Here is a 27,521-nt window from a genome sequence, read left to right on the forward strand (position 1 = left end):
TATACATTGCAGAAAATTCCCAAAGCCCTCTCTCAAGCTACTTATGTGGCCTTTTTTGATGGCTTACGGACACACCACCAGTATTTCGATGACAACTTTAAACAGTATATATTTTCTTATATTACTAAATGGACCACTGGTAAGTAATCATTTGTAACTACTTTTATTGTCTTTTTTTTTTTTGTTACTGAATAACATCTCTGGTTAGACTTGTTTTAACAAACTCATGGCAAAGAATGTAGAAAGGCAAGGAGATATTCCAGAAACATTCTTAGGTGATTTCGCTACTGGTAGGGGATAGAGGAGTGTAAAATTACATTTACTATCCAAACATGTTTACTATCTTTGCACTTGAATTCTAAAGCTGTTAACTGGTAGTCCAATGCTTTACCTATAAAGTTATTTTGCTTCTGAAAGTGATATATATCTGAGTTTTTTGCACATTTCATGAGATTATTAATCTACATGTGGAAAGCTCCTCTCGAAGATGTATGCTTGAGCAATGTGTTTTATGGAAGACTAGCAATTAACTCATGCATGAAAGCCTCCTCTCTTCATACCACCAATTTTATATAAAAGAAATGTAAGGCTGATATGGCTTGGCACCAATATTGTTGCTAGTTTCACAGTCAAAGCACAAAGAGAGGGAATTGATACTGCAAAGCATCTTGTCTCATACTCTAGTAATTTTGCTGTGTTACCACCTTGAATTGATAATTTATTTGCTAATCTTGGTAAAATTAGACGCAAAATTGAACTTTGTAGGATTTGAACATAGTGTCAAGAAGTGAAACAAATACTGCAAAGCATTCTTTCCAGGGCTGTAAAGATTCTACCTATGAAAGAGAGGTCACTAATCAAATACTTAGGAATAACATATTAATATTTACTCCGTTATCATCATGATACCTCTCTATTTCATTCTTGGAAAGTGATAGAAGTCATTTCATTAAAATTTGCTTCAGTTCATTTGCCACTGTCTTCCTCCTTTGGTGCCTAAACTAAAGATTTCATAAAACAAATTATTCTTGAGTTACATCACCCTGGGACTCTCTTACTTAATAATTTTTTTTCTCCAGCCTTTACAAACCTTAAGATTTTAACAACATTAACTATACTAATGTCATTGTATCTTTCTCATACTTCACTTTAAGAAACCTTCATTGATTATGAGCACAACCCATTTTTTAATATTAAAAAAAAAAGCATTAAAAAGAAATTAAAGAAAATTTATGTTTACAATTACATTTACTTCTTTTATTGTGGTTTGTGTTGATAGAAATCCATAGTTACAATTGATATGAATTTGTCCCACATATTCTGGATGTTTTCGTGAGGAACACGTTATTACAAGTTAGAAATTCTGTACCACATTTTGCAGGTGTTATTGATAGAAATACATAGTTAAAGATTTTACTAAATTTCTACTATATTCTCTGGGGACATGTTAGTAGCTTCTCTGTCTGGATAATATAACAATGCATAATCATAATTTATCTTGTGATAAGCCCCTTATATACTAGACTTCTGGGTATTTGGAAAGCTAAAGGGAAATGTTTCATTCCATTTATCTACCTACTAAACAGTTGAGTACGAAATTTTCAGTTTCATTTTTTCTTCATTATGCTTTTAAAATTTATTTTCATGTTTTGTATCTATATTTCTAGCCTTTCTACCATAGGCAACTACCCCTATTATTATTTATTCATGCTATTGTCTACTCCTGTTGTTATCAGTTCCTGCTTATTATCTTCTTATTTCAGTGCCTCTAATCATGCTGAAATTAAGAATCGTTTGCTAGGTTCTTTTGTATTGAGCTTTGTTTCTTTTTAAAATGTATTTTCAGGAATCACGCCCCAGCCAGGAGCTGGTAATAAAGAACGAGAGAAGATGGCTAAGTTGACTGGAGAGAGAACTGAGACTATCGCTGAGATGCTAACTCACTCTATTTTGTCTAATAAACCTGGTAACTAAATGTATATTTTACATTACTGTGATTATAGTAATTATCTAGCTATTACACAAGCCTGCTGCTGTTAAAAAAAATTCTCTGTAAATTGGTAGCAGTTTCACAAAAGGTCTCAGAATATCCTGTCATTTATATATATATATATATATATATTTATTCAGAATGTGTGCATATTAGGTGCACTGGCCTAGATATTTTAATACAACTATAATACTTGTGGTTCTTTTGCTTTAGGTTTTGCTCTTAAAGAGAAAAGTCAGTTTTTTGGTCGCAGTCTTAGCTAAATAATAGATGTGAAGTTGTCAAGAAAATCGTAAGAGACTGTAAAACCTGATGTTTGTGAAAAGTTTGAAGATTTTACTTATGCGTTGTTTAGGTAGAGAAAGGACATAATATTGGGTCATCCCATAAATGATGTAGTTTTTTTATACTTCTTTTATTTTTCAAAATTAAGATAAACAAATTTTTTTTTTAATTTAAAATATACTCTCCTTCGTTTTCTACAATGCTTTTCCATCTATCCGGTAGACTTGCAAGACCCCTCTTCCAAAATTCACTTGTCTGTGATGCAAAATACTCCTCCAGTACTGTTCTGTGTGTGTTTTTTCCATCCAAATGATTTTGAAGACTGCAGAATAAATGATAATCAGATGGGGCAATGTCTGGTGAATATGGTGGGTGGGACATTGTTTCCCATTCAAACTGCTCCAGCCTTTGGGATGTTATCCTCACTGTATGTGGCCAAGCATTATCCTGATGGAAGAACACATTTTATCTTGAAACCAAAGATGGTCGTTTTTCTTCATGTTGACTTAAACCACTCAAGCTGCTTGCTGTAGATCTCCTTTGTTATCGTTTGGTTTGGGTTTAAAAGTTCAAAGTGGACTAAACCTTTCATATCCCACCAAACAGATAACAACACCTTACATGGGTGAAAACTTTCTTTAGCCTGGGGTGCCGGTGTTTCTCGTTTCCCTACCCACTGTTTTCGGTGCTTGACATTTTTATAGGGAACCTATTTCCCATCACCAGTTACTATTTGGTCCAAAAAAGGTTCATTCATGAAATATGACAGCAAACAAGAGCACACATCCACTCTCTACATGCAATTAGACTTGGAAAGTTTGTGAGGAACCCATTGACCCAATTTGCTGACTTTTCCAATGGCATGCAGGTGTCAATGAATGGTTGAATGACCCAATCCAAGCTTCTCTGCTAGTTCCTCAACAGTTACAATGGGATTTTGTTCCACCAGGGTTTGCAGGACATCCTCATCGAGCGCTACAGGATGAGGCTCATCTTCTAAGCTGTAGTTTCTGGCTCGGAATTTTGGAACCACCATTGACACTGGCTTACACTTATTGTCCAATCCCCATATACTGCATTAATATTCCTCACACTTTCTGTTGCGTCGTTGCCTTTATTGAACTCATAAAGCAAAATATGCCAAATGTGCTCCTTTGTCACTTCCATTATAGCTTTGAAAAAATAACTGTTAAAATTGAACTGCACTCTTCAAAACTTGCACTTAGAATAAGGACAAAGAAAAATTACTACTTGCTTTTATAGCAAGTTGGTGCAGGTGGTTTATCCTGTCCCCCTCCAACTTTTAGTTCATACAATTGAAAAAAACCACATTATTTAGGGGTTGACTCAATATTATGAGTTTCCTCAGTATGTAAACATTGTGTCTACGCTTTTGATGTTCCTATTGGGGAATCTTTTCATACTTTTTGTTTTATATAATAGTACAGGTTTGACATAAAGTTATTAGGCATCATCTGGATATGCTTGTATATGAAATTTTATTGGAGAATGGATATGATATCAACTGCATAAGAGTGTGTGTGATTCAAGTAATTGTTATCAAGTTATAAATGTGGTGTAGAAAAAATGAGGGAGATAAACTTTGAAGTGTGAGAATGTTGATAGAATGTGGGTTGGAAGAGCCCTTGTACTACAATTAAGTGATCTTTCATGACCTGTTGATGCTTTATAGAAGACCACAATTCCCTATCTGTGAGTATTGCATATTGATTTTAAACAGTTGATTAAGATAAAAAAGAGTAGACAATGAAGATACACAGTATGCCCAGACTGCAACACTGTACCACATACACTTTATTATTTCATGCTGGAGTTGTGTAGTATGGTCCTCAACTAAGCAAATTATGACATATCCAGAATTGCAGATGTTTCTATGTTGAACATAATCATTTGGCTAATTACCTATGTGTCATGGGTCTGCTTGATCAAGACTGACTTCAGTGACACAATAAAAGTCACTATATCCACAAGCTAACAAGAGAGCTTCTATGCAGTCACTCAACTTAATAAAATTCCAGTTTAACACCTCCACCTAATACTTGGGTGTCTTTAGTGGAGTTCACTCTTTTGTAAGCATTTAGATAAAATTATGACTTCCTCTCACCAACATTCTTTCTTGTAGACATTGACATGCAGATGTTTAAGCTGAATATAGTTCCATCAACATTAAAATAAAACTCTGCTAGTCTTTTTAATCTAATAACTGTCACCTTAATTGTTCTTGAATTATTTGAAGCATGCCACTATTTTAAATAGCTATCCAACCACTAAGTTAACTATTGTATTAACCATATCTACTAGCTGAACTTCATAATATAATTCCTTTTTTTCTCTCTCATCACCCCTTCAGCCATTATCTTAATACTACAATGTAACCATCAATTCAGTCAGCATCCATAGAGCTAGTGTTACTCCTGTCTATTACATCTGATAAAAGTTAACACCTGTTTTATTTTATTAGTTAAACTAGACTTGACCATGCAAGATTTAGAGGATCTACAAAAACATCAGGAGAACAAATCTCTTTTCAAGGTATCTCCAATGAAAGAGGTTCCTAGATTGTCTGTGACAAAAGATACTCCAAAACAGAAGGAAACTTGTGAGGTAACACTAACATCTTTTTATGTATCTGTCTTTGTTTCCCTATTATTATTTCTTAATTATGAAAGAAGTAATTTGTGATGTTAGAGCTGTAGATAGATGGTGTTATGATATTGGTTGTGATGTTAGTGTTGGGGCCATTGGTGATATTGAAGGTAGTAGTGCTAGTAATGGTGATACAAGTGTCTTTTATGGTGGTAATGGTGCCTGTGATGCTGGTGTTGGCAGATAGTTACAGTAATGGAAACTTCTTAGTTCAAAGATTTTTGTGAATAATCGTTTTTTTTTTGTTTTTTTTTTTAGTGTGTGTGTTGGTGGTATGTTTAATATAGAACTTTAGGCAATATTTTTAGACTCCAAATTCAGGAATCAATAAATTACAAAATAGCAAGTTATTTATTAAAAATGAAATTATTTAGTAAATTGTTCAGCTTTAAAATGTGAATTTTAAGTGAAAGTTCTCAGTTAATAAGTGACAGTATGACCCTGAAGTGATAGTATAGATTGTTTTATTTAGGCTGTAAAGTGACATGTATGGCTCTTTTTACAATAAGCCACTTATAAATCATATGTGTAAATCTTAGTATTTTTAGTGAACCATTGATTGATATCACTGAACTATTGATTATCCTTATTAAACCTTTGATTAGTCTATTGGCCTTTTTCAGTTTAAATGTCTAGCATGTATGCATATAATAAAGAAAAGGATGAACAGTTGTGTATATTATTCATGTTTATGTGCATATAATTGTTGGTGGTATGTGTGTTTAAGACATATATTCTTTTCTTTTGTTCATGTTGAAAAACACACAACTTGAATTTTTATTCCAGCTAACAATCACTTGATCAGAAATTCAAGATTAGTAATAGTGACATTGCTAATTGTGAAATGTGTGTTTGTGTGTGTGTGTTTTTGTATGTTTTGTATACTTAGTGTTTTTAATGACTAGGTTTATAATTCTCACTGTGTGTCTACATTTTTCTTGTGTTTATTGTTATGTTTGGTGTGGAGGGTCACTACAGAAAGCCTGTGGTGGTAAGAACGGAATGTATCAGGTTAATGTCATTACTGCAAGGATGGCAGTTAGTATTTGTTTGGTGTAAACAGTGGGGCTAGCTATCTGACAGTGAGAGATCCAATATGAAGCAGCCATTTAAATTACATGCTCAATCATTTTTCCAAATATATTTACATTTTATGTGCATATGTATAAACTCATGTGGTGCAACAAACAAATAATTTTTGACTTTCCCTTCCAATCATTATAAGTGTTTTATCTTCTTTGGCCTACAGAATCCCATTATTCACCCACTACAATTGCTCTGCTTTTAAGTTAAGATTTGTTAGCTCCACTTCCAACATTAATTATTTAAGTAAGTTAACAGAACATATTTACAAATTCTATCATGACAAACGAGTAGTCCACAGTCCTCCATCCATAGCTACATATACTTTCCACTACTCAAGTGCATTGATGTTTCTTAGGTTGTGCTACAAATGTTACAGGAAGTGAAGTGCATCAGTTTTATACCACATCATGTAAGAAATAACACTTTAAAAATATACAAGCCAGAACTTTCTTATACTTTCTTGAGACAATGTAATATGGGGAACTGTAATATGATGAACAAAGTGCGATTCACCTTCCTCTCAGTGTCAACTGTCCTGCTGGGTTAAATCTGAGATATGCCCTACTCATCTAACCTGTCACTAGAACCTATGGCTAATTCCCTTTCTAGCTCGCATGTCTACATGCATCCATCTACTACCGCTGCCTGAGGCCTAAGAGGCCCACACTGGTCGTTCTTCCACCCACTTTCTCATTCACTCTTCCCCTTCAGGTAGGGTCTCTCAGCCATTGACATCATTTACCCTTTCTCCCAGTTCACATTATCTTCACACACCGCTTGATTTCAGAGATCGCCTCCTAACTTCACTCCATGTTGAAATCTGCCATCCACCTGGGCACCTGTAATCTCTGTAGGGATGGAGTGCTGCCTGCTTCCTCTCCTCCACCTTAGTCATCTGATGAAGCAACAATTCTACTAAACATCCAAGGCATGACACAGCATTCCATCCACAGAGACATTATTTTTTTGAATTAACAGCTGCCACTGTCTCTCTGTCCCACTGAGATGTGCAGTATGCCTTTGAGAGCTTGACCCAGACTTCATCTCCAGCCTGCACAAAAGCAGGCTTTCTCTCTCTCTTCCACAGAGTTTTGTGATACTGTACATGGGTGTTGCTATTTATACCTCAATATCACTCTGTGGCACAGACTCCTTGGTCTGTCCTGATTGGGGTGACATATTGTAACAAAATACTGCTTCCAGTGGTGAAATATATCCCCTCTTCACCATGGCCTTGATCATGTGATGGTATCTTTCCACAATCCCATTTCTACTCAGCCTGTTTGCCACTCAGAAGAAGCGGTGCACATTCCACTTATCGAGCATCTCCTTCAGCATCTCTGAAGGAAATGCAGTGCCATTATCCATCAGCAGTTCATCTACAGGGCCCTGGTCCTGGAATATCTCATTCAGGATATGTGCAACTTCATCTGCAGTGCCCGTCTTAATTTCCTTCCATATCATCATCCGGCCTGGTCTGCAGTTGACTACCAAGAGAGATGTCCCCTGCCAGTAGTGTGTCACATCCACTGCCAATCATCTCCAGTTTTACTCTACTGAGATGTTTCCCAGCTTGTGCACACATGGAGCAGGGTTGATGTATTGACACCTGTCACAGCTCCCGACCACTTTTTGAATGCTCTGCCCAGTAACTTTCCCTGTCAGCTTTCCTGGTAAGATACAGGGTTCTATCCACATCCATATTATGGCTGACACACTGCAGCTATCCCCTGCTCTGAATCTTCCAGTATTGACAACCAGGCCTTTTTCACCCTGGTTTGAATGTCTGCCTTATTCCTTCCTGAGGGTACAAAGACCATGCTCAGCTTCAAACCAAATTCAGCAGCTAGTTCTCACAGAACCCCTGAGCAGTGTTTTACTAACATCTTTGCAAAACCTTTGGTTTGAACCCTCCTTTCATTGGTGATCACTGATCCCACCCATCCAAGCACAGTAGCCAAATTGGTTGATTTCGATAGAGTGTGGCCCACATCTCAGGGCCAGAGTCACCCATTTCAGCTCAACATCCAACTCAGCCACGTTGATGTGGTTATACAGTGCCTTGCAAAAGTCTACACTCCTTTTGAAAATTTATATATTTTGTATGATTTAACAGGGAACAACACATTTTTTCAATTCCAATGATTGTTAAATAATAAGCAGATCCATCACACTTTCCTTTGATATAAAAATTACATTTTAAACATTTCACACTGATTCTTAAAATCATATAACTTATAAAAATGTCTTTGTAAAAGTCTACACCCCCTCCCGATATTATACTGTGTTATCATGTAGTTTGTCATTGATGTATACAATCCAAAACAATCAAAGGTGACATGTGTGTTCTACAATAACAAACAAACTTGGCCAGTCTATTATTTTGCTATATAAAGTGATTTAACTGCCTACAAAATCATTCACCACATGGTTTTTTGGTATGTTGGTCTTTGGACTCTGACTGTAAACACAAGGTGTCCAACTCGGGAAGGAAAACGGGCAAACCTCTGTCTCAAGAACTTAAAAACCTTATTATTCAAAAGTACAATGAAAATAATGGCTATAAAAAATTGCAAAAACTTTAGAATTGCCCCTAAGCACTGTTAAAACTATAGGTTAGAAGTGGTTAGTGCACAAAACCACTGCTACCCTACCAAGGTCTGGGAGACCGAGCAAACTTACCAGAAGAGCAAAGTCAGAATTGGTCCGGGAGGCAACCTCCAATCCTAGTGCAACACTGGAAGACTTGAAAGCTTCAGTTTCCAGTACTGGGACAGATGTCCATGCATCTACAATTTCCAGAGTATTGCAGCAGTCTGGCCTGCAAGGAAGGGTAGCTAGAAAAAAGCCCCTTCTGAAGCCTATGCACAAGCAAGCTTTGACAAAAGTCACATTAATGATTCCATGACCATGTGGCAAAAGATTTTTTGGTCAGATGAGACCAAAGTCAAGTTATTTGGAAAAATTAGGAAACGCTATGTTTGGCAGAAAAAAGGCACTGCTCACCAGCCTCATTACACCGTTCCCACTGTAAAGCATGGCAGTGGCTCGATCATGCTTTGGGGCTGTTTTTCAGCTACAGGGCCTGGAGAGTTGGTAACTTCCAAGGTATCATGGACAGTGTCAAGTACCAAGAAATATTGGAGGCAAACCTGCTGAAGTCTGCTAGCTCTGCGCTTGGGTCGCAATTTCAAGTGTCAACAAGATAACAACCCCAAGCATGTGTCAAAAAGCACTAAAGCTTGGTTTGCTAGCAAGAAAATGACAGTTTTGGTGTGGCCCAGCCAGTCTCCAGACCTAAATCCTATAAAACATCTATGGCGAGATCTAAAGCTGGTTGTGCACCAACGTTCCCCATCCAATCTGACATAGCTTGAGAAGTTCTGACATGAAGAATGGCAGACCACTGCAGCAAGCTCATGGAAGGCTACCCGAGGCATCTGCAGGGTGTAATTGATGCAGCAGGATCATCCACAAAGTATTAGCTGAAGACATTCCAAAGGGGGTGTAGACTTTTGCAGAGACATTTTTCTCAGTTATATGATTTTAAGAATCAGTGTGAAATTTTTAAAATGTAATTTTTATATCAAAGGAAAGTGTGATGGATCTGCTTATTATTTAACAATCATTGGAATTGAAAAAATGTGTTGTTCCCTGTTAAATTATACAAAATATATAAATTTTCAAAAGGGGTGTAGATTTTTGCAAGGCACTGTAATCATCTGCTTTTCAGAGCCAGGCTGCATCCTCCACTTCGACACCCCCATCATTACACTGCTCGCATTGCACCATATGATCCTGTTTTCCAATTTGAGTACATAGCAACTTCCTTTTACTAGGTCTTCTGCTCTTACCCTCTCTAGGATCTCCTGCATCATCACCACCATCCTCTCTTTCACTTTATCTCCCTACCTTGTCCTGTCTGCTCATCTCTTGATGTATCCGCATGCTGTTTGAAGCCAACCTGCAATTGGATAGTGACCCACTAGTCTCCCACACATTGAGAATAGTTCTCATCTGTTGACACTGGTGCCCAGTTCCAGAATCTCATTTCCTCTCTGAAACACCAACAGACCTGTTTTGTCTCTTTGAATCTTGAATCCTAGTGCAGCTCCTCTAAGCATTGGCTCCAGTGGTTTCGTAATCAGCCCAACCTTCTTTAGGCAACCTATGACCTCTGCAGCAGATACTATAATCTTGTCTACCAGGATGTCGTCTGTATAGGAATTGGTGGCCTTTTTTACCTTCTCAACCTTTCTTAGGATAGATTTGAGCGCTGTTGCTATGACCTTTGGTGCAGAATTCAGCTCCAAATCCAGCCTAGTCAGACATTATGTCTGGCCCTTATAAACTCCCCAGCTCATACATCCACAATTTCTGGCTCACATAGAGCTGCAGATATACTGACTATAAGTCTACAGTTGTTGCAGCCCTCATCATCCATCTCCATTCTTACAACGTCTCTCCACCAACATCAGTCACCTTGCCGCCTGTGTGGCACAATACATGGCCATTTAGCTCTTGAAAGTCCAGTACCAGCCTGACCTTGCCCTTCATTGGTTGTACCACTGCTATTAATGGCAGCACTATGTTCTTCACTTTCTCTTTCCACAGGATTAGGATACCCTTGTTGATCAATCTCTCCACCTCTCCTTCAAATTCACACCCTGACATCTTTCAAAGTATGCTGATAACAGCTAAGCTTGTTTCTCAGCATTGCCCCCCCCCCCCCCCTGCTCCTTTCCAGTGCCACTCAACTGTCCATCACTGACTATTGAACACTGCCTGAAAATTTTTACCTTCAACGATGTAAGCAGTACAATCCACCCCAGGGCTTTTCCCCCTTTCTTGTTGCAGACTCACAGTGGATAACGCCCCTGCACCACTAAATGATACCATATCTCCATCAGCACTGACACCTCCTAAGCGGTTGATTGTGTCCATGCCCATTACCAAATCAATTCCATCAACCACATGGTCGATCACAATTACCTGCAGTCTTAGTGTTGTGTCCCACACTGCCATCGCCACTTCACTGCTACCCTAACATCCAATTTCACTGCCATCAACTGCCCTAACACTACTCGTCCCTTTCGACTTTTTTGTCACCCTTGGGGTCATGAGAGACATTGTACAGCCCATATCCATGAAGGCTTTGAACACCTTTCCTCAAACCAGGACTTCAACTATAGGCAGCAACAGGAGAAGTTTGAGAGGCAGCAACTTCTCCATGGCCTTTTCCCTGGCTGCAGGATCAAGTGATATGCTCTATCTGCCTGCCCTAGTAGCAAATGAGTTCAAACTTTGTCTCTGCACAGTCCCTTACCATGTGTAGACCATGGCACTTGAAATACCAGCCCATAAACCATTACTGCTGCTCCACAGCAGTTTTTCTCTCCTCATTCTTCAGAAATCATCGCATGATGTCATGGGCTTCTGCAGCTGCCATTGCCACTGCATTCCACCCAGTGTTTTGCATTGACACACAGGCTTGGGCAACAAGTTCGCTTATCACCTTTTTCTCACTGCTTGGCAGTTGTTGCAGCTGCACTGATATGTCATCAGGGAAACTATTTATGAAAGCCAACAGTGCCACCTTTTCTAGTTCCTTTCTGGTAAAACCAGATAAGGTGGCCTGTCTCAGAACCTCCACTGTATACACATCCATCTGCACCCCTGTCCACCTGACCTTTCCTAGCTAGGTGAACGCAGTGTATGAACTTTCTGTAAAGGCTTCCTTTAGGTGCTGCTCAATCTTCTTTGCATCCAGTTGGTCTTTTTCGTCCATTTCAAAGTACAGTGCCAACGTATTTCCCTTCAAATACAGAACCATGAGATCTGCTACATCTTCAATGCTTTGCAGCTTAGCCACCATCTTGATCTTATGAATCCAGGTAGTAACATCTCCCACGCCACAAAAAGGTCTGATGACATCACTACTGATCCTTATTTTTGCTGCCATCACTTGGAAGAGGACAACAACAACAAAAGAAAATATTACAAGTTCCAAAATAACTTGTAATATAGGGAACTGTAATATGAGGAACAAAGTGCAATTCACCTATCTCTTGGTGACTATTTGCATGTCTAGCTTGCATGTCTACACATGTCTATTTTCTCTCTCTGCCTGAGGCCAAAGAAGCCCACACTGCTCCTACTTCTGCCCACTTCCGCACTCACTCTTCCTCTTCTGGTAAGGCTCCTCAGCTATTGACATCACTGACCCTTTCCCCACGGTTCACCTCATCTCCACAGACAACTTATTGGAAGAAGAGATAGTTGTCAGATTTAGTATTTAGGAAGACAAGGAATGATTGTCATGATAAAAAAAAGAACTGTGGAACAGGAAGTTTTATTTTTATATCAATTCTGGAGTATTGCTAATAGAAATGGAAAAAGGGGCAGCATCGTTAGTGCTTTATCATGATCCACAACCCAAGTGAAGAGGGAGACCTGAACTTTGTATTTGGAATTACTAAAAAACTCATTATTATTATTTACAGTGGTGATGGTGGTGGTGGTGGTAGTGGTGGTGGTGGTGCAAATTTCATTACAGCTAAACAGATGGCACTTGTGGATTTAGTTGTTTAACCATTTAATAAAGTGGTTAGGAAAAATATTAGGTCAGGAAATGTTTTGGAAACAACTCTTTTGATATCACCAACTTGAGACCAGCTTTGGTTCTGTGATTCAAAACTACTATTCTAAAGAGTTCATATATAAATTAAAGTTTTCCATCATAGTTTTATGTAGATAACTTGTGCTAGATTTTCTTCTTAATACCAGCTTAATAATGGAAAAGCTAGTTAATTTACTAAACCCATTCCAATTCTTGTTTTGAAATTTTTTGAAACACACTGACAGGTATTTCTAGGTATGAGTTTTTATGTTTGAGCTTTGCAGTTGTTGGAATATTCTCTGCTATGACAAATGACATTGTAGACAATTGAATTCTTGTACTTTTGTTTTGATACCCTTCTACCAGTTTGCTGACATTGTATTTTGCTCCACTTCACTTCATTCTGTCTGTCTATTTTCTCCTCTTTGACTGTAACTGGATGCAGGAATCATTAGTACACAATATATAGTTAGTAAATTCACAATTAATAAGACACAAACTCATCACTCTTTAGGCAAGAGACAAATATATTTTTTATATCACATTGGGTGTTTGCTAAATTATATCTCCATGGGACTAATTTTCCTTCTAAAAGTTGACATGTGAAAATCTGAAAAAAGCTTGGGGAAGAGACCATGAACAGTAACAAATGATCTCTGTTAAAGTAACTCAAATAATTGTGATGCACAACAAATAACATTTATTGACTCCAAGCAAATAAAGTAGTAAATGCTACAGCTGTTGTGTAGAGAAGAATGGTAAAGGAAATACTAAGTTAAAGATGCTAAGAAGAAGAAACGACATCATCATCATCATCATCATCGTTTAACGTCCGCTTTCCATGCTAGCATGGGTTGGACGATTTGACTGAGGACTGGTGAAACCGGATGGCAACACCAGGCTCCAGTCTGATTTGGCAGAGTTTCTACAGCTGGATGCCCTTCCTAGCGCCAACCACTCAGAGAGTGTAGTGGGTGCTTTTACGTGTCACCCGCACGAAAACAGCCACGCTCGAAATGGTGTCTTTTATGTGCCACCCGCACAAGCCAGTCCAGGGGCGCTGGCAACGATCTCGCTCGAAAATCCTACAGGAGCCAGTCAGGCGGTACTGGCAACGGCCACGCTCAAAATGGTGCATCTCATGTGCCACCCGCACAAGAACCAGTCCAGGGGCACTGGCAACGATCTTACTTGGCTTGCCGGGTCTTCTCACGCACAGCACATTTCCAAAGGTCTCGGTCAGTAGTCATCGCCTCGGTGAGGCCCAATGTACGAAGGTCTTGCCTCACCACCTCAGCCCAGGTCTTCCTGGGCCTACCTCTTCCACGCGTTCCCTCAACTGTTAGGGTGTGGCACTTTTTCACGCAGCTATCCTCCTCCATTCTCACCACATGTCCATACCAGCGCAATCGTCTCTCTTGCACGCCACAACTGATGCTTCTAATGTTCAGCTTTTCTCTCAAGATACTTACACTCTGACAGGTATTCACATTGACATTACACATCCAACGGAGCATACTGGCTTCATTCCTTGCGAGCTTACGTATGTCCTCAGCAGTTACAGCCCATGTTTCACTGCCATGTAGCATGGTTGTTCGTACGCATGCGTCATACAGTCTGCCTTTTACTCTGAGTGAGAGTCCCTTTGTCACCAGCAGGGGTAAGAGCTCTCTAAACTTTGCCCAGGCTATTCTTATTCTAGCAGCTACACTTTCAGCGCACCCACCCCCACTACTAACTTGGTCGCCCAGATAGCGGAAGCTATCGACTACCTCTAGTTTTTCACCCTGGAATGAGATAGAAGTTGTTTCCTGTTTGTTTACAGTCTTTATTGCACCTGAACATCTGCCACAAACAAAAACTAACTTGCTAGTTAACCTGCCTTTGATGTTGCTGCACCTCTTATGTGTCCATATACAGAAATAATGGAATAAAAGATAAAACTCGGTGAAAATGAAACTGGATGTAACTGATTGTCAGGATAGTTAATGAAACTGACAGCAGAAAGAAGCAAAAGAAAGCAAGCTGCACAGAAATAATGATCTAGAAAAATCTAAGGACAGTCAACTAATGAGAATATTTTCTTGGCAAAGTTCAGGGAAAATGTATTTGAAAAAGAATATAGAACCAATAAATAAACAAAAATAAAATAAAATAAGTAACAACATTAGATTCAGTAGTCTAGACACAAAAATATTAGTGCATGGAAATCCTCAAAACAAAACAATACCAAAGCAATGGAGATAAACATTAACAATGATATTCTTTATCACCTTGAATCTCTCTCTCTCTCTTTCTCTCTCTTCCTCTCTCTCTTTCTCTCTCTTCCTCTCTCTCTATCTTCAGTGATCACCAGTACAATTTCTACAGAGCCACATCCACTGGAGACCCACTCTTTTATGTCACTCAGCAGTGGACTCTCACTTTAGAGATGTTTTGCAAAAGCAGTTGTTGCTCTAGACATTAACAAAAGCTTTGATTGTGCCTGACATGCAAATCACTCATTCAAACTTTATACCTATGGACTCTACCTATCTCTCATCTTTTGTATTTGTAACTACCTATTTGATTATACCAAAGACAATTACTCAGCACCAGAACAAAAAGCAGCACTGGTTGCCCTTGAACTAAAAAGTACAACATTGATATAGCCACACTCAGTAAAACTCATCTTGTAGGATCATCACAGTTAGAAGAAAGCAAAGGTGGATATGCATTTTTCTGGTCTGGAAGAAATGAGAACAAGCCATGCCACTCTGGTGTTTGTTTCACCATCAAGACAGAAATAGGCAGGGCCTTTCCTTCTCTACCCAAAGGTATTTCTGATCGCATCATGACACTAATGATGTTACTTGATTGTAACACTTATGCTATGCTTGTCAGTTGCTATGCTCCAACCAATGTCCAACTCTGAGCAGGAAAAGGATGAATTTTACAACCAACTCCACGATGTCATCTTCAGTTGTCAACATAGGAATATACTTATTGTTATGGGCAATTTTAATGCTTATATTGGTACTGACTATCTGACATGGAAGGGTGCAATTAGTCATCATGGTGTAGGTCAAATGAACTTCAGCAGTCTGTGTGTGTTCTGTCTGCAGGGAATTCAGACTAGACATCATGATTACTTCTTTCAACAGTGAAATTGTTGCAAAACAACTTGGATGCATCTTAGATCTAAAGATTGGCATCTCATAGATTATATTATCATTAAGAAGCAAGAACTAAAAGACTTTAACATTACATGTTCCTTTCATAACATCTGCTATCTCTCTGAACTTTCTCTTCTTTATAGTAAGGTTACGCTCCATCTGAAACACACAAGTCTACAAAAGTCATCAGTGCCTAAGCACATAAATGTTCTGCCTTTGAAAACCCCTGAAAAGCAGGCTGATTTCTCTAACTAGTTGGACACTGAATTCAACACTGTTGATATCAGTGATGACATTGAATTATCTTGGAAGGCTCTACATGATGCAACACATTCTGCATCCTGAGAGGTTATTGGACTTCCTGTTCATAAATATCAAGATTGGTTCAATAATAACAGCACACATGTCCAGCAGTTGATAGATAAAATGCACAGTTCTCATAAAACATGGATTAATGATAAAAGCTCATTCAGCAGAAAGAATGCTTATAAGAAATGCAAAGGCCAGGTCCAGTGTGCTCTTAAACAGATGAAGGAGGCTTGGTGGTCATCCAATGCTTCTGAACTCCAAGAAGCTGCAGACAGAAAGGATTCTAAAGCCTTCTATGATGGTCTCAAGAAAGTATATAGTCCTTAATAGCACGGTGTTTACTCCTATTTTTTCATCTAATGGAGAGATACTCTTAACTGACAAATCTGACATCCTGAAATGATGGAAAGACCACTTCAAAGCTGTGTTGGACTTCACTTCAGTCACTAATGATGACATCATAATGTCTATTCCAGAGCATGCTGAAATACAGACTTGTCTTTGGAGCCAGCCTTCCAGGAATTGATAGACTGTTTAACTGATCTCTACTTTTCAAACACATGGCAGGGATACTGTCCCACCTGAAATCTACTAGCATGGTGGACAGAAGCTTTTCAAGCAATTGCACAACCTCTTCATAAATATTTGGAGGGTAAGCCATGTACCACAGGACTTTAAGGATGCCTCACAGAACTCCAGCAGCCTTATTCCCTCTTCATTTCGGGAACCAATTCTATAACACCTATGTACTCCTGGAAGGCACCTGGCTGCTGCCCAACATGTCAATTGAAATCACCGGCCACAAAGATAAGATCTTTCTTTTTTGTCTCTGAAGTAGCCTGCAGAAGGGTATCATAAAAACAGTCCTTCTGTTCATTCAGTAGCCCTGTCTGGGGGGCATAGGCAGAGATAATTGCTGCTGTTTTATTTTGCAAGAGTAGCTTGAGTCTAAGCACTCTATCACACGCTCTGACTACTTCTATGACCTTATCAACCCATTTCTCTGTGAGAAGTATACCCACATCTCCTATCCTATCACTTATCTTCCCAGAAGATTTTATATCTATGTCTTGCCTATGAGGAACCTGGTTAAATCTCTCCACCTTACTTCTTGAAAGCAACACACATCAAAATGTCTCTGTTCAAGCATCTCAGCAATTTCACCGGACCTAACTTTCAATGTACCTACATTGACAGTGCCAACTCTGAGAAACTGGAAAGGGACATGGGGGGAAACATGGGAAATGGGGATGTGTGGAAACATGGGAAATGGGGATGTGTGGAACCTTGAGCAAGTGTCTTCCACTATAGCCTTGGGCTAACCAAAGCCTTGTGAGTGGATTTGGTAGATAGAAACTGAAAGAAGCCTGTTATATATATAGACGTGTGTGTTTTTGTGTCTGTGTTTGTCCCCTCATCACTGCTTGACAATCAGTGTTGGTGTGTTTACATCCCCATAACTTAGTGGTTCAGCAAAAGAGACTGATAGAATAAGTACTAAGCTTAAAAAATGAGTCCTAGGGTCAATTTATGCAACTAAAATCTTTCAAGGTGGTGCTCCAGCAAATGATTGAAACAAGTAAAAGAATAAAAGAATGTATATATATTTTTAAGTGGTCATGGGCCAACAGGTTTGGGGGATCAGACAATATGCCATAAAGCTAAACCCTTTATGGACGGGAAACCTAAGGTAATCCCATAAACTGGCCTTCCCCCCGGCCTATTTAAGAGTACCCTTGATGCGTCGGACAATATGATATGCTTGAGTCAAGTGAAACCAAAATCGTAGTTGTGGCCAGTGGCACATAAAATCATCATCCAAATGTGGTCGATGCCAGTGTCCCCTGACGGCTTCTGTGCCGGTGGCATGTAAAAAGCACTATCCGAACGTGATTGATGCCAGGCCCACCTGGCTGGCTTCTGTGCTGGTGGCACATAAAAAGCACCCACTACACTCTCGGAATGGTTGGCATTAGGAAGGGCATCCAGCTGTAGAAACATTTCCAGACCAGATTGGAGCCTGGTGCAGCCGCTAGCTCTCCAGACCTCAATCAAACCATCCAACCCATGCCAGAATGGAAAACAGACGTTAAATGATGATGATGAGCATATGTGTGTGTGTGTGTGTGTGTGTGTGTGTATGCACATTGACTGCTGATAACTCACTTAATCCTCACTTTGTTTTAGATTTCATACATTAGAAACAATGAAGGAAGCAAGACTAAGCATTGAGCATAGGAAATTTATCTTAAACTGCTACTGGAAATTTAGGTATGTTGTTGAAGTGCAAAAACTGTTGAGGAGAGCCACCTCCCTGACTTGCCATCACTCAAATTACGATTAAATTCCTAGCAGATGGAACTTTTCAGAATGTCTAGAAAAAAAACTGTTCAGGAAGACCACAGGCATCAATGAGCCCCACAAAGCAAGAAAGGATACCAGAGTCTTACTGTCCAGTCAGAGTTCAAGAAAATCTGTACAGCAAGCGAGTCATGAGATAATAGTTTCAAAATCAGGTGTCCTTCTTATTTTGAAGCACTGTCATTGGAAATGTTTCATTCCAAGAATAGCTCATGCTCTCAATGAAGATGCTCTAGATGGAAGAGTGAAATTTTGCAAGTAGTACTAAACAAGATATGTCGAAGATGTACACTTTCTAACAAAGAATTTTTTGGAGTGATGAGGCTACATTTAAATTAAATGGCTTTATTAACCACTGCAGTTGCACCTACTGGGGTCCTGAGAATCTGCATATTATGGAGGAACATCATATTGATTTCTCAGGAGTTACAGTTTGGTACAGTTTATTATCAAAAGGATTAATTGAACCATTCTATTTTGATGGTACTGTGACTGATCTCAGTTACTCGGAATTGCTGTGGCAATCTGTCAAGATGATTTTGAAGATAAGGAATTTGAGCAAGATGGGATACCCCTACACCACCATTGTAACATAAGGGCCTATCTTGATGAGATTTTTCCCAACAAGTGGATTAGACAATGAGGTTCAGTAGGATACCCTCTGTATTCACTGGACCTCATACCACTAGACTTTTTTATGAGAATACTTAAAAGATAAAGTTTACAGTAAAAAACAGGCAACAGTTGAATAGAAGGCAGGCATTGAATGAAAATGTACACAAATACCAAATAAAATGTTTCTTGATGTTTGCAATTCCATTGCTTCATGCTATCAACAGTGCCTGGACTAGAACTGTCATCTGTCTGCAAATTGTATTACATTTTGAAAATGAAATGTTTTTTAATAAATATTATCTTTATAATCATTCAGTGTGCATATACATTTTTCTGGATGCAACTTCTGTATATGATTCTCTGTATCTGCTATTACTTGAGAGAGAGTGAGTGAGTGAGTGAGTGAGTGAGAGAGAGAGAGAGAGAGAGAGAGAGAGAGAGAGAGAGAGAGAGAGAGAGAGAGAGAGAGAGAGATGAATATAAAATTATTACTGTCAATACTAATAGGTAAAGACTTAGGTTATCTTCTGTTATAATTTGTAGCCAGAAGTAGCAGTTGACAACCTGCACCTGGAGAAGGTGAAGTTTGATTTATACAGCCAATGTCCATTGGTCAACTACTGTATGTACAACAGGAAGATGTCAGCAATTTATATGATACCATCCAATCAAATTATTCAACGCCTTCAAAGAACTGAGAAGACATATCCTTTTTTTTTAAATTTTGGTAGATTATCTATAAGTAAAGAAAAATTATAGTTGATATCACATAATATTTGGTACCATTTTCTAGCACCTGACCATAAAGCAATAATGTTCTCCTTATAGTGTATATTATACTACAGCTGAAAATACCCTTCTAAAGTATGCATATTGCCCTATACATATCACATATCTTGACATTCCAGTATGCTACATGTTACTATACTACACCAAATAACATTACAGTATACTGATATTATCATGTTTAATGATTCCTACTTGTATCACATAACACCAAATTACACTACTCTTCTGTGTTTATATAGTGTTTTGCATTGTACTATTGAAGTTCAAACTCACATCAGTATGGGACAGTAATTCATAACTTAAATCTTACAGTCAGTAGTCTTTTTTCTTTGTGTATATATACGTACCATGTGTGTATTTGTAGAAAGACAGGTAGACAAATAGGCAGGTAGGTATAATACATAGATAATTCCAGATACTATTATTATAGCCATAGACAACTTGACTTCCTCCTAGGCCACCATTTTGAATTTCAAGACAGGAAGAGGTCATACTTTTATTGATAGGATACAGTATTATGGAGGTATTTCAAAGTGACCATCTCCTCATGATGCTGTTTATACTTTCAGTAATCTCCCAGTCCTTTTTGTTCAGGAAATCTAAAGGATAAGCAATTGGTCCACAGGAAGATAGAAACACATTACTTCTTTGTTACTACCTAACAATGCAATGTGTTACTACCTGACACATTACTTCTTTGTGGATGATCTGAAAATATATGCCAAGAATATGGATGGTATAAAGGAACATGGCCTAGTTTTGATATTCTTAAAAAGTATAGGAATGGAGTTGGCTAGGATAAATATTCTTATATGGTTGTTAAGTGAGGAAGATATACAAGTCCATCTACAAATATTACTATCAATGGCCTGACTATTTCTCTGATATCTGAAAACATTTCCTTTGATGGAAAGAACCACATAATTAGGGAATACAACACCAGAATAAAGAAAATATGGTCCTTGGAACTTTCCACATGCAATGAATTGATTAGCCCTCAATATGTTTGCTGTACCAATGCTACTATTAATATTCAGGCTACTTGAGTGGATGCTGGATGAGATCTGGGCTATTGATGTTGTTAATCCATACCAGGATTTTCCAGATCAACAGATGTAGACTACCTATTCTTGAAATGTAAACAAGGTGGCAGAGGTTTAACATCAACACCAACTATTATTTAATGTGATATTACATCCCTTCAACAGCATCTACTAACTACCAAATATTGAAGTCCTGCCAATAATCAAGTCTGTATACATGATAACATCATAAAAGTGAAAAGGAGCTTCAGAGAAGTTGCACAGCACTGCTTCAACAACTTATCAAAAGAGAGGCTGCATGCATGGCTATATTTCCTGTAGGATTCAATGTGACAGCAACATTGGCAACTAAAGTAGTCTATCCTGGGACTAACAACCCAGATATTGGTTCTCATTTTGAAGGATATGGTTTTGCAATTCAGAAGTAGGACACAGCCTCAAAATACTTGATGTACAAAAGGGATAAGGTTGCAGGTAAATCATTTACTTGTGACGTCTGATGCAGGTTCTGTGGAATCAACAATTGAAGATGCTACTCATATCATAAATAGCTATCTGAAAATATTCTCCTAATATTACCTAACTATGAGACATGATGTAGTGGCTAGAGCATTATCTAATGAAATATGGAGGAAAGATAATCCTGAGGAGACAACTATACAAAAGTACAGTGATTGGTGGGGGGGGGGGGGATAACCGCACATAATTTGAAAAAATATTGATAGAATGTCCCTGTCAAGACTTCAATAAACTGCAAGCACAACAGACCAGCCACAATGGTCTTTATTTGAGAAAAGAAGCCACACAGAACTGCCTCAGCATCAATCTTGAGAAAGTAGATTTCACAAAGCCAGAAAGATAATACTTAGTCAAGAGATTACAGCTACAAGTTATCAAAGACACTGTCAAAATATGTAAAGCATTCATGTAGTTCAGTGTGTAATAAGACTCATGTATGCAATGCCATTCATACCAACACCCATGTGTACATGAATATATATACATATGTGTGTATATAGATATGTGCATGTGTGCATCAGCAGTGGCAGCAGCAAAATATTATGTCCACTTTTTCATGTTTGCATGGATCAGATGGAATTTGTTGAGGCAGATTTTCTATGACCAGATGTCCTTTCTGTTGCATACCCTCACCTGTTTCCAAACAAGAAAATATTTTCACATTGTTAAACATATTTTTCACTGAAGACTGGAAACAAACAATCATGTTTGTTTGACAATGATGCTCATTTACAAACGTCAGATTATGTCTAGACAAGGATGCACAAACACATACAAACATCCTTACTCATGCCCATGCAACAGACTTCTTTCAGTGTCCATAAATAAAATCCAACTCACAAGGCTTGAGTTGACCTGAGGCTATAGTAGGAGACTCTTGCCCAAGGAGTTGTGTTGTGGGACTGAACCCAAAATCATGTGGTTGGGAAGCAAGCTTCTTAACCACACACCCATGCACAAATACACATGCACACACACACACACACACACACACACACACACACACACACACACACACACACACACACACACACTTGAACATGTGCATTGACTCCTGAAACTGTAACTTGTAAACTGTGCTCATTTTTATATTTGACAATGAATTAAGAATGAAGAGACTTATTTTGCAGCTGCTTGACAGACTGAAAGAATTGGCATATTATATGAAGGTTCTAACAAGGTTTGAATTCATGGTCTTTTTGTTTAATCTTGCTCTTACTTATGTTTTATAAAATAAACTGCACAGTGGCTCTGATATTACAAATCTGATGAATATAAAATTACTAGCAGTGAGTGTTAAAAAGAAGAACACTTTCTGTCAATCTCTTGAATTTGATGAGATTCAAATTGCATTCCATACAGTGAATAAAGGAAATTACTGTGTTCACTTTATATTTTAATTCTTCAAGAAGAACTGTGGCTGATTAATTTCTGTGGACGTTTGTAATAAGGAAAATGATTTGAGTATCTTGATTCTTCAGCCTTTGTGCTTCTATGTTGGAGACCAATTTAATCTTGGTTTGGATTAATCTTCCCATCCACTGATTCTTTTGGCTGATTATTGACTGTCTGAATCTTTGAAAATCTACATTGATTATTGAATTTTTTGAGTGTCTGGATCACATAAAGGGTATTTTGAAAGTATTGGTTTTAACCAGCAGATCTATTCAGCATCTTGAGCAATACTGGAATGATCAGGAAATTTCTAACAGTCTAGATCTGTCAAGAATGAACTGCAGATGTGAATCATTTATTTAATTTTATTTTGTTGGACTTTAGGGTAAAATCCTAAATTTATTAAAAGAACATTTTGTGCTCTAATCAATTACAGTGTTGCATACTAATTGATAACTAATTGTAAAGAATTATGTAGGTTCATTATAATTATTGATCTCATATCTATCTTTCTATGATGGTATAGCTTCAACATATATAGTAGCCTTTTATGCATCTTTTAATCACAAATATCTACAAAGTTGAATATATTTAAAAGTCTGTAGCTTATTTATTAGATGTCTGCCAGATTGCTAATGTATTAACAATCATGGTATAAATGCTACAAAATCTGTTTCTTATCCTTTCAGGCTTATTTCACACCTTTCTACCGTTCCTTTCCTTAATGTCTTACTCCAGAGAAAACATTTTTGAACAATTTAAAACAATAAAGTTCTTTTATTCCCAGAGAAACTATGATGATGTTAATAACAATAGGTAATGCAACTTTTATTGTAATGCTGTTAGCATTAACTTCACTTTCAGCAATAACTATATGATTTAGGTAATAAATTCCCAACCAGTACCTTGGTGATACTCATTATAAGCAGGGTTTAGTATAGTGTGGAGCTGTGTGCTAGAAGTGAAGTGACAGTAAGAGGAGATTCTATTCCTTTTAGTGAATGTGTGCCTACTGGACGAAAAAACTATTCACCCACTGATACTTTTTCCATGTTGGATTATATCAGATAGGGGCCCAGAGGGGATGCTGAAAAGGTGATTTTTTAGGGGACTTAAGGATTTGCAAGTTGAAAATATTTGGGAGACATGTGAAAAAAGGAATAATGATAAAAAATATGTTGCAGTACACAAGGCAAATCCACAGTATAGTGAGAGGTTGAGAGTGCAGAACCATACCAACAATATAGAGACAGTGGGAGTTCCTGGGTCAGATTACAAACCATTGCACTGAAGACCCTCAATTTGTACAAAAGGAGAATAGACAAATGGAGACTACTGAATAATCAATTAGGTGGGGGGTTTTTTGAGTTGAGTTGAGTCTGAAGGGTGAAGTGAAATTAGAAATGCTGAAAACTATGTCGCAATAGGTACCTGAAGGAAATTGAGGCCAAGCTCTTTGGTGTCAAAATGAAAGGATTAAACAGATTAGGAGAGGTTGTTGAAGAAAGAGCATCAGTTGGAAAATTCAGGTATGCAAACTTGAAAGCAAGCCTTTTGTAACTGTATGAGGATATGAAAAGTAAGTGCAGAGACTCAGGTGGGTCAAATATTTCTCAAAAAAGAAGTATCAAAGGAAACAAAGAAAAGACTGCAACAAACAAGCATACAAATTTACAAAAGAGGATTTTTTAAAGAGAGAATATCCAAAAAATCATTAGAAGTTTGATAAGAAGCTGCAAATGCATCTGAAATTCACATATTCAGATGAGAAGTAAAGATAGTCATTCATGGTGGCACCAGACTTGAGAGGGCTAATAGTACAACATAAATTTGATGTGAGAGAATTATAACAATAGGAAGTTAATGCTGTGATATGGAATGTACAAACTGGCAACACAGTGGGTCAGAATATACTCTTTTACAAGCTTTCCATGTATTGGTTTTGGATAAATAAGATTTTGTGGCAGATTCTCAAGGTGTTGTGGTATAAACTAGTTGTAACAGCTAGTTGATGTGTTGGGGAAGGGATGTATATCTCAAAGTATGTATGAAATGCCTTAAACAGAAGTAATTATAGTGCTATCAAATTGCTGAACCAGGTCATGAAAGTTATGGAAATAGTTATAGTCTAGTTAATTAGAAACAGAATTAAAGTAGGTGAGATATAGTTTGGTTTTATGCTTGAAAGAAGTACTGCAAACAATGTGTGGTGTGATGGAGGAAGAAGACAACAAGAAGCAAAAGGACAGAATGAAGCGTTGGACCTTACCTTGCCAACCGCAGCGGGGTACACGATCGCTCCTGATCAGAACACGTCTTTCTCGTAACGTCGCTGTTTCTCACTGGCCCCACGTGCTAGCCTTGGACCGCGTGTCGCCGACTTCCGATCTGACCCTTCCGGTCTGGCTTCACCTCTGTTTGCCTCACCCCTCTCCACCACAACACATAGCTCATCACAGCCCATAACACCACACGCCCCCCCTGATCTATAGATCATTCAACCGGCTCTCCCACTCACTCCTCGCTCCCGAACTACCTTAATTGGTTTCATAATCAGCCAACCAGGGAGGAGGGTACCGCTCCCTCTGTGGTCGCTGTGCAACCCCGGGACTGGCCTGAGTTCCTGGCGCGCTGCCTTCATCATCTTGCCTACTGCTGCTGTCTTCATCATCCTGCCCACTGCAGCTGGTTCCATCCTCTGAAGCACTGACAATCTTCCGCACATCCAAAACATGGCGTGGCATACCATCGACTGAGACGTTGTTCTTTGAATTGATGGAGGTTATAGTTCCTTTCCCCCATTGTGATGTGCACCATGCATTTGGGGGTTTTACCCAAACTTCTTCCCCGATCTGCACGAAGGTGTGCTCTTCTTCTCCCCGGAGTGGCATTGATGCAATACACGGGTGCCTCCACTCGTACCTGAATATTGCCCTGTGTGGCACTGACTCCTCAGCCTGTCCTGACCTGGGCGACATATTGTACCAAAATACGGCCTCGATTGGCGAAATGTGGCCCCTCTCTGCCATGGTCTTGATGGTACGATGATGCCTTTCCACCACTCCATTTCCACTTGTCCGGTATGCCGCCCTGAAGAAGCGGCTGACCTGCCACCCGTCAAGCATTTCTTTCAGCACCTCTGAGCGAAATGCAGTGCCATTATCCAGCAGCAGCTCATCTACGGGGCCTCGTTCCAGGAGTATCCCATTTAACACTCCTGCGATTTCCTCTGCAGTCCCCGTCTTCATCTCCCTCCATATGGCCATCCGCCCCGGTCCGCAGTCAACCATTGATGTGAGAGAATTATAACAATAGGAAGTTAATGCTGTGATATGGAATGTACAAACTGGCAACACAGTGGGTCAGAATATACTCTTTTACAAGCTTTCCATGTATTGGTTTTGGATAAATAAGATTTTGTGGCAGATTCTCAAGGTGTTGTGGTATAAACTAGTTGTAACAGCTAGTTGATGTGTTGGGGAAGGGATGTATATCTCAAAGTATGTATGAAATGCCTTAAACACACCTCTGAGCGAAATGCAGTGCCATTATCCAGCAGCAGCTCATCTACCGGTAGTGTGTTACGTCCACTGCCAGTCGTTTCCAGTTTTGGGCCACTGAAATACTTCCCGCCTCATGTACGCCCGGAGCAGGGTCAATAGACTGGCACCTGTCACAGCTGCTAACCACTCTGTGCATGCTCTGCCTCGTTACCTCGGAGTCAACTTTCCTGGCGAGGAACAACGTCCTGTCCACTCCCATGTGATGCATGGTATGCAGTCTCCTCAACTCCAAGTCACTCAGACAGCATACTGCAGCCACAGCCTGCTCTGCATCCTCTGGCACCTGCAACCAAGCTCGCTTTACCCTCGTTAGGACATCTGCCCTGTTCTTTTCGGAAGGCACAAAGATTACGCTCAGCTCCAGATCGAACTCAGCGGTTAGCTCCCGCAATATTCCCAATCGGCGCTTTACCAGCATCTCCGCAGCCCCTTTGGTTTGCACCCTCCGCTCATTGGTGAGGGCTGTCGTCACCCAACCAAGCACAGTGGCCGAATCGGTTCTAATCTCGATGGTGCACAGCCCCCACATCAAGGCCAGGTTCACCCCCTTCAGCACGGCATCCAACTCCGCCACGTTGATATGGTTGCAGTCATCCATCTTCCTGAGCCAGGCTGCATCTTCCACCACGGTGCCTCCCATTCCAAGACGACCCCTATTGCGATGCTACTGGCGTCACACCAAACGATCCCACTCTTTGATTTGGGAACATACCAACTGCCCCTCACTGGATCCTCTGCTCTCACTCTGACCAAGACTTCCTGCATCATGTCGGTCGTTTTCTCCCCAACTCTGTCATTCCACTTTGCTCCTTCGGCTCGTCTCTTGATGAAGCTACATGCTGTCCGAAGCCATCCTGCAACCGGGTAATGTCCCACCAGCTTCCCGCACACCGAGAACAGTTCCCGCCTACTCACGCTGGTGCCCAGTTCAGGGATCTCGTTTCCTCTCCGGAACACCAGCTCGCGCGATCTGTCTTTTTGTAGCTTCAGCCCCAGTGCAGCTCCCCCCACCATCGACTCAGGCGACTTCGCAATCAGCCCGAACCTCTCCAGGTGTCTCACTACTTCGGTGGCTGGCACTACAGTCTCGTCAACCAAAATGTCGTCGATGTAGGAACTGGTGGC

General features: G+C 39.3%; 1 protein-coding gene across 4 annotated transcripts in view; it reads left to right on the top strand.

The window, feature by feature from the left end:
* Nucleotides 1-27,521, top strand: part of LOC106875464 (protein FAM227B) — a 158,998-nt gene that overhangs the window by 123,944 nt on the left and 7,533 nt on the right. For all 4 annotated transcript variants that reach the window (XM_089349314.1, XM_089349312.1, XM_089349313.1 and 1 more), the window contains 5 exons: nt 13-139; nt 1,847-1,966; nt 4,758-4,900; nt 19,631-19,789; nt 23,565-23,649. In XM_089349314.1, the coding sequence (XP_089205440.1) occupies nt 13-139; nt 1,847-1,966; nt 4,758-4,900; nt 19,631-19,789; nt 23,565-23,603 (588 nt within the window). In that variant the 3' untranslated portion in view covers nt 23,604-23,649. The remainder of the gene's footprint in view (nt 1-12; nt 140-1,846; nt 1,967-4,757; nt 4,901-19,630; nt 19,790-23,564; nt 23,650-27,521) is intronic.

The sequence above is a fragment of the Octopus bimaculoides genome, chromosome 3 (assembly GCF_046866305.1).
Source record: "Octopus bimaculoides isolate indiv1 chromosome 3, ASM4686630v1, whole genome shotgun sequence".
Taxonomy (NCBI): Eukaryota; Metazoa; Mollusca; class Cephalopoda; order Octopoda; family Octopodidae; genus Octopus; species Octopus bimaculoides.